This window comes from Aplysia californica, unplaced genomic scaffold (assembly GCF_000002075.1).
Source record: "Aplysia californica isolate F4 #8 unplaced genomic scaffold, AplCal3.0 scaffold00286, whole genome shotgun sequence".
Classification (NCBI taxonomy): domain Eukaryota; kingdom Metazoa; phylum Mollusca; class Gastropoda; order Aplysiida; family Aplysiidae; genus Aplysia; species Aplysia californica.
The window spans coordinates 66,060-74,805 of record NW_004797556.1 but is presented as its reverse complement, the minus strand read 5'-3'; the positions used below and the strand labels follow the sequence as shown (position 1 = coordinate 74,805).

The following is an 8,746-nucleotide window of genomic DNA, read 5'->3' as shown; positions in this document are numbered from 1 at the left end:
ATATATATATATCTTTTGCCAATACGTGGGTACCTAAAATGTATCACAGAGGTTTGTGATGATAAAGTTATTAATATTTCGTTTTTACTTTAGTTTTTCTATTCATGTATATCTCCTCCTACAAAAGCATGTATTTACCGACCTACAGATGACATCCTAAGCTGTGTAACGGGCGTTACATTACATCAAGTCAAATTCTTTCGGACATAACTATAATGACACATTTTTTAAAGAATTTAAACATACAAAATTATCTTTACAGTTTTCTTTTTGCTTTAATTTTCAAACATAAGCATGAAGAGCATATAAAATGGTGAGGACCAGAGAAAAAAGAAAGAAATTCTAAATGCCGTTGTGTTTGCATTTGTGTCATCACAGTTCATTCCGAAAGAAACTAAAAACGATCCGTTTTCATATCTTAATTTCGTTTATGAAAATTTGGGCAAACAACGATTGAAAAATGGTATAGGTTTAACGCCTTTATCAACACTATTAGATTATTTAAGGGGCGGGACAACGATTCAGAAGATTCAATTTGACTCACAATGCATGTTAATGATGAAAAAGTGCCACTATATTCCCATTTTACTATGAACCTCTGCAAAATATAAAATATCTTTCGAATATAATCATGATGACACAAAACAAAAACAAAAATATCCTGAAAAGTAAATTGAGGAACATAAAATTATTTTAATAGTTTTCTCATTGCTTTAATTTTCAAACATAAGCATAAAGAGTCTATAAAATCTCTGAAAAAAGAAATTCTGAATGTCTTTGTTTTTGCATTTGTGTTATCATAGTTATGTCCGAAAGAAATGTAAAACGTTCTATTTTCATATTTTTGGGGACAAATTTAGCAAACCAAGATTCAGGAGATTCAGATTAGCTTGCTAATGGTGAAATAATGCCACTTAATTCACATTTTACTATGACTCTAAGCAAAATATATATCTTTCTAACATAACCACGATGACATAATGGATAAATGTTTGTCATCTTTTTGAAACATAATAATAATTATCATCAATTTACTTCAAATTTTCCCCTCTCGTTGACATCTAGCCAAGCACGCGTGGTCGCATTGTTTTCTGTATCTGTGTATGTTCAAAAGATTTTTAAGGGGGGGGGGGGGGTCACAACTTACCAGCATAAATAGTAATGCTTCGATGATTTGCATGCTTGAAGTGAATGGAAGTGCACACATTCGAAGGATACTTTTGACTGTCATCTTATCTGTCAGCACACAAAGCAGTACTGGATTCTACAAGAAAAGATAGTATAGTTTTATAGTGAGTACAGTCTAGAATACTATAAACCCCCTATGTTTGATATTATCTTATATATTCCCACATTCTCGACAACACAGAGTTCGGACATGTAGATCTACTGTAAATCTTTTTTTTCCACGAGGATTAAACTCCCGTTCTATCCAAGAATCGAACTTCTTTGTTTACAAGGTTCACGCTTTCGAATACACTTTCGGATTCTTTCCTTGTATTAATTTAGAACTGCCGAAAGTGTGTTTTAAATTGAAAAAGGTAAGTCACTCCAATATTGAAAAATCGATTGAACACGTACCATGGCGAAGACCCACAATAACAGTAATGAGGCTATCGATAACAGTGCGGGTAACTTGAAAACAGTTGGACCACAAATCACTAACTATACTGAAACATAGTTTTATAAACAAGCAACCAAACCATAAAGCTAGAAAAAAGGGCTATAATTTTTATGAGGATTGAAGCTGAAAGTTGTGAATAATAAAGTCTTTGCCAGCACTTTGAAAGAAATGAAGCTCAAATTCTTCAACAAAACAACACTGAAAAAATCGGAACGTCTGTGAGCTCAGAAACAGTATTTGAATAGCTCAGGCATCGACTGATGCACAATTGTAGCGGGGGTTTTTTCTTTGCATTGTTGTTATTGCTGTAAGGGAGGGTGTTGTTGTTGTTGTTGTTGTTGTTGTTGTTGTTGTTGTTTTGTATAGAACAAATCCATTCTCAGCCCAATAAATCATTTTGACTAGAAGCTGTCCGTCTTAAAATATAACGACTGTTGGGGAATATCTTTACCCCAAAAAGATGACTGATTTATTCAAAATTTAGACACTGCGGTTGTCTCAATACATCCGATTGTTGGCATCCGACCATATTATACTCGTGCAATGTTTCCTCTTCGTCTTTGTTGATTACGAGGGCTGCCCCAGAGATTTTTTTTAAAATGGCCACATTTAAATAACTACATGTTTATTTTCTGTTCTGTAGAATGAAAATAATTTATTACAAGAGTTGTGGTGTAAGATCATGGTTTATCCTATGGGTGAAATTGCCGAGTTGTAATCACGAGTTTCAACGACTGATTACAACTGGCAATTTCACAAGTAGGATATATAATGGTCTAACACCATAACGAGCGTAATAATTTGTTTATACCATACTGATGTCAGAGACCTAGCAGTGTAAACGAGACAGTACAGCTTGAGCAGATCACGAATCTGAACAATCCTATGACAACAGTAACTGCGCCGGTAAACTCAAACAAACATGGCTAATTCTAAGAACATACACTGTAAGTAGTATGTAATAAACTACACTAATTTTTAAAAAAAACAACAGACGACCTGAATTAGCTTTCTATCGTTTTCGTAAAGACCATGAAAGGTAAGTCAATTGGTGGATAAGTAGATAACGCTTGAATAGTGTATTATTTAGTGAAAATGTGTTTCAAAACACACACATTTGTATTTACCATGAATGAAAGCGTGTGTTGTGACTTTCGTTTTAATTAGATCTATATCTAGTTAATCTAGATCAAGATCTAGATCTAGATCTAGATTCTAGATATAGATAGGTCTACTGTAAATCTAGGTTTCATATCAGGCTTTTGAGTTGGTTGGCGCTATTTTCGTTTTGCCAAAGAAGTTTGTTTACATGTGAGTGGGCGCGCCTCTGCTCTTACTTATTAAGGAAAGTGTTTTATTAGATTCTAACGTTGTGTTATAATCTAACGAGATTCTCTTAAAAGTGCAAGCACGTGAAACCTCTAAATCCAGTCCCTTTCTGGATTAACGTTTTACAGCCTTAGAGACTTTCTCTACAGTAAATTCATCACCAGCAAACGCCTGGTTAGTCTGGAAGTGGAAGACTGAAGAAAACGAGACCAGAAAGGATGGTGCAACACTGCTGTGTCTATCAGTGTACTAAGAAATCCTCCAAAGGAACCCCTCTTTCTTTTCACTGGTAAGAATAAGATTTTAAAGAATTTGGACAGATTAAATCCAGATCTATGTTTTGAAGAAAATGTTCGAAAAGATTAGGAGCCTGGTCGGATCAAAGGGTACCTTTCAGTTAATTAATATCAAATCGAACCGCTGCAATCTTACCTCGCATTTGTGTTTATTTACTTATTTAAAGATCACAAAATCCAAGCTAGATCTACTAATTTGAGGTACTAGTTTCACTCACTTGACTCACTGATTTAAGATATTAAACATGAACAGTCATAAGACTGCATGCATCTGTAGCAATATAAACGTATCAGCAATGATATCTTTATGGGATGATGATGGATGGGAGCGACCAAACATAGGCTGCTATTGTAACTTTCCTTGAGTTTAAAATATATGATGTAATGTTTAGGATATATTAGTTAAAAAGGAAATCATAGCCAGACTGCGTTTAGTGCTGAGCGTTTTAATCACTGCATTTTAATCTGTGTTTGGTACACATTTTCTATTGCACAAATGAATTTAAACAACTCAACACCACTGTTTCTGTCATGCAGTTCAGAGATTTCTGTTTCCTTTCATTACATCGTCTAGAATCTATGGGTGTTTTTTTTTGGGGGGGGGGGGAGTGAGGTGCATAGAGGTCGAATGTAAAGCTATTGGACAACAGTAAGTTTGGCTGTTTATATTATAGATTTTTAATAGTGTCACATGTCTTCAATTTTGTAGTAAAATAAAAGAATGGCTCATTATTTTCGACATTTCTCATGGTTTGAGTAGGGCTTCCCTTTTTTATATTTTTGGCACTTCAACGTCACTTTAGACGACAGAGACATAGTAGGGACGAGGCAGGACAACATTACAACAAATAATCGACACTCACAATCTGAAAGATAGCTACAGAGAAACACACGCACACACCAATGATACAATGCACAACAATTCAGGAATAGATAGAGCGGCAAGGATAAACAGAATCTACGTATACAACACGGACACAATCACACAATGTGAACACTTAGACCACACGCTGTCATTTACAGACCATAAAGCAGTAGTAACAACAATCAATACAAACAATACGCCTCCTAGACGATCTCTGCACGGGAAATTTAACACATGATCACAAACACGATCAAACAACACACACAAAGATTACAAACCAACAATGCTAGGGAGACATGGGACAATTTAAAACATATCATTAAACTAGACACAATATCAAAAGCAAAAGAAATCAGTAGAAATAGGAGACATCGACAACAACAATACAGAATAGAACTTGCAAAACAGTAAAAGTTACAGGAAGCATAAAACCTAATAGAGCTAGAAGATCTTAATCAAATAAAATATAGAGGGCACGGAATGGAACAAATTAATATCCAACAATAGAAGACGAAAAACCAACACCAGTATACCTGGCGTTAGAATAAAGAGTACAAAAAAAGAATGATAACAGCGATTACAGACACACAAGGAAACAGACAAACAGATTAAGAAAAAATAACAGACGCTTTTCAAAATTCTATTCCGCACTTTATGCTAAACAAGATACAGACGAAGCAATATAGGACAATATGCCACACACCGCGCAGCTTACGTACGAACAACAACACATCCTCGAAACAAACATTTCCGTAACAGATCTGCGAAACGCACTCAACTTGATGAAGTAGAACACCTCGCCCGGCCCAGATGGCTTCACTGTCTTGTTTTATCTCGCTTTCTTCCCCGTGTTGCCCCCCCCCCCTCTTCGCAGCAATGGTAGGCCCCTAAAGGAAAGCTATGAGTTAGAATGTTTGCAAGAATCACTAAACTTATCGTGCATTTCCCTCATTGCGAAAGACTCGGGCTCCCCTTAGGAAATCAAAAGCTACCGTCCCATATCTTTATTAAATGTAGACTACAGAATTATCACTAAAACCCTGACGAACAAATTGAGACCGTTCATGCAACATTTAACCCACACAGACCAAGCCAGCGTAGTACACAGTAGAGCAATACAAGAGCACAACCACACACTTAGGGACATTATCACATATTGTAGAGGACAAACAGTTAAACAGGTGTATACTTCGCCTAGATCAGACAAAGGCATTTGACAGGGTGTCTCATTCGTTTTAGGTCGCAGTATTATAATCAACACACTCAGTTTTAGACAGATGCAATTTAGGCCCAGCGTTCCAGAAATGGATTCAAATTTATACAAAAAACCGCAATAAAAAATCCTAGTTAACCATACCCTGTCAGATGCCTTCAATATAGGAAGATCAGTTCGACAAGGAGACTCTCTAAGCCCTCTTTTTTTATGTACATACTAAGTTTACAACTTTTACTAAATTCAATCCGAAAAGACCCACATATTTCAGGTATCAAACTCCTGGGAAGGGGGGGGGGGGGGGGGGGGGGGACAGAAATTAATAGCATTTGCGGACGATACAAATTTTCCCCAACTCATTATAAATCAATTCAACAGATCTTTAATCATTTTCGATATTTTGGCAGGGGGAGCGGATCAGAAATTAATTAAACAAAAAGTCAGGCGATAAAATTAGGAAAATGGAAAAACATGGCAAACGATCCAGCCCGACACGCACAACGAAAGCACAACATTACACGCACAACGAAAGACATAATTTATTATTATACACAGCGTCGGTAAAACGACAAGCAACACCATTATACGACCAAATTAAAAGTGGTAGGATATACGCAATATTGGACTTTTCGGAAACCTTTAAAAACCTGCACTTTAAAGACTCAACACCCTTCCAAAAACAGATCACGTATAGGATACTCTACAACAACACCCCCACAAGAGAAACACAGAGCCACGGAAGAGTAAGGTGCAAAACAGAAGACGAAACCAATGAGAAACAGAAGAACACAATATTCTACACATGCCCACACATCCAACAGACCAAACATGAATTAGCAAAATTATTAAACGCAAAATCAGAAATACAGGTAGACATGTACAAAGCAATCTTTCTAAACATACTACCACCACAACTAACAGACACCCATAACATTATGTTTGACTCCAAAATCCTAGCAGTGTACAGAGAAACCTTTTGGAAGGTCAGATTACAAACAAATTTTGACGACAAAAACCACACACCCCTCACTATTTCGGATTATTTTCCACGAAAAATCACGTACACATTTACTACAAAAACAAAATGGGCAGTTTCTGAAAGATATTTGAACTGTGGCGAGAGAGAGAGAGAGAGAGAGAGAGAGAGAGAGAGAGAGAGAGAGAGAGAGAGAGAGAGAGAGAGTAAATGGTTTGAAAGCAGGTCAAACAGTGTAGACAGAGACTGGAAGGACGAACCGAGTTAGACTGCTCTGTGAGCACAGAGTAACGACAACTCGACAACCCAGAGGTCGAACGGCCACGTGTGCAGGAGAAAGCAGCTCAAGAGTGAATGAAATAAAATTAATCATTAAATAAAATATGTACCTAGAATGAATGAGAATGAATGAATAACCATTTATGTGTATGCGAGTGAGGGAGGAGGGAGGAGGAAGGGGAATGAAAGAAAAGGCGGACGCGGACGAGCCGCAAATGTACATAATATTATTATGTCGAATACATCGGCGAGAGTATGAAGGGGACATACAAGAGCCCCATAGTGAATTATTCCAGCGGGGTTATGCTCTTATGTGCTCATAAAGGCCCCAGGGGTATAATAACCCAAAAAAAAAATGACATTTAAAAAAATCGTCGTAACCCCAAAACAACTAGATATATACCAACCTTTTAGGAAAGACATGTAATTGATTATATTGATAATTATTGCACTTGATAGATCTGATAGATCTAATTTTTGAGGTGTCCCTGTCTAGTTAGTCTAGTTATCTTCATGCTGAGAATGTAAGTAGATCTACATTACATACCGTACCATTTATATTGCTGTTTGTCTTTTATATTTCCTCTTTGTTGTGTTTCAATTTGTTGGTGTATTTACTTGTTTTTTTATAGTTCTGTTGTGCGGTTTTTATATTTTCGTGTGTGTGTGTGTGTGTGTGTGTGTGTGTGTGTGTGTGTGTGTGTGTGTGTGTGTGTGTGTGTGTGTGTGCGTGCGTGTTTGTGTGTGTTTATATAACGTAATGTCATTTAATTTGATGCTGTTCCTGCCTTTTAAAAATATAAATGTGTTATGTAAGAGCGTGTCTCCACCAAAATCGAATACATGTACTGACACTGGCACGCCCATTGTGCGTGACTCCATAAATTACATGTAATATCCTGTATTAGGCCTTCTTTTTTATTGAATTACACACGTTTATGTTAGGGTTTCAACGGCCAATCTTCGTTTAGGTGGACTCGCGCCCTTATTTGTTAATTTTGAGGTTGTGTATGTTTTGTGCAGTTCTAATTTTGATTTCATTCTGTTGTGAAACTTATTTGTTACGTTTTTACACTCTGTGTGGCTACAATTCTGGATGCGGAAAACTGAGCGCAAGAAATTCTGGTGCTGTAGATTAAGCTATCTCTGTCAACACATTGCTATACGTCGTTCTAGAGAGTTGAAAGCTTGAACATTAATAATGGCAACTTTTATGTCAACTTTTGCCATTTTTTTGTGACACCTTTTGGCAACTTTTGGACAAAAAAGCAACAAACGCAGATGCTAGAACAATGTAATTATTTGATGAACATTTATTCAAGCTGAAATAAGCCTAGATCTACTAGATCTAAGTGGTTTCCGCTTTTTATATTATGCGTGTATTGTCGATCTATCATTTTGAGAATTACAATGTAGTGTCCACTGTCCATACTGTGTTTTTCTGGAGTGATGCTTCAATGTCTGGACGGAAAAAGCAATTCCCAAACGTCAGTTGTGCTAATCAAATTGAAAGAGGGCAGTTTAGCTGCACCTGACAAGTCACATAAATAATGATGACCGAATAAGCCTTGAATTAACGAACTGAACGTAACAGCACAATACTCTGATGTAATACCGGTGCATTATGGTGCCCATCATTTGACTCTATTTAAAACAAAATCAAGGGCGACGTAGAAAGATTTGCACGTAAACTGAACTATCTGTGTAAGAGATAGCGAGACTGTTTGGGTGGCCAAGATGAGCGTGCTTCGCAGCGAAGTTTTTACTAGACCACTTTTCCTACAGAGGGAAAGTAAGAAAATAAGAAAATAAGACCGTGCTGTAAGTACATTATCTTTTGGTTGCCTCCAGTAAGACACAAAAGGCCCTTACGGATGCTACGACTTAAAAAATAATACATGACAAGAGAAACTGAGTTTATCTTAACCTCAAAATCTCGAAGTTCAAGTCATAGGGACGAGCAACCAGAGGTCGTTTTGAGATTACGTGATTACTGTTTTGTTCATGCCCATATAAAAACGGAGTGTATACAGACCCGGTAACCGGGAACCAAGTCACGAAGTATACAGACCCGGTAGGGGAACTCATTTGTGATTTCGGAAAGTTTCAGCGCCCAGACCCGGTAGTGTGTGTGTGTGTGTGTGTGTGTGTGTGTGTGTGTGTG

At 37.0% G+C, this 8,746-nt stretch overlaps 1 protein-coding gene across 1 annotated transcript in view; it reads right to left on the bottom strand.

Moving 5' to 3' along the window:
- LOC101860260 overlaps window positions 1-5,253 on the bottom strand; it is a gene marked incomplete in the record, with an annotated part of 44,256 nt that extends 39,003 nt beyond the window's left edge. Inside the window, 2 exon segments of the mRNA XM_005101505.3 lie at window positions 1,148-1,264; window positions 4,834-5,253. Of these exon segments, the coding sequence (XP_005101562.2) occupies window positions 1,148-1,231 (84 nt within the window).
- Between the last annotated feature and the right edge of the window lie 3,493 nt (window positions 5,254-8,746).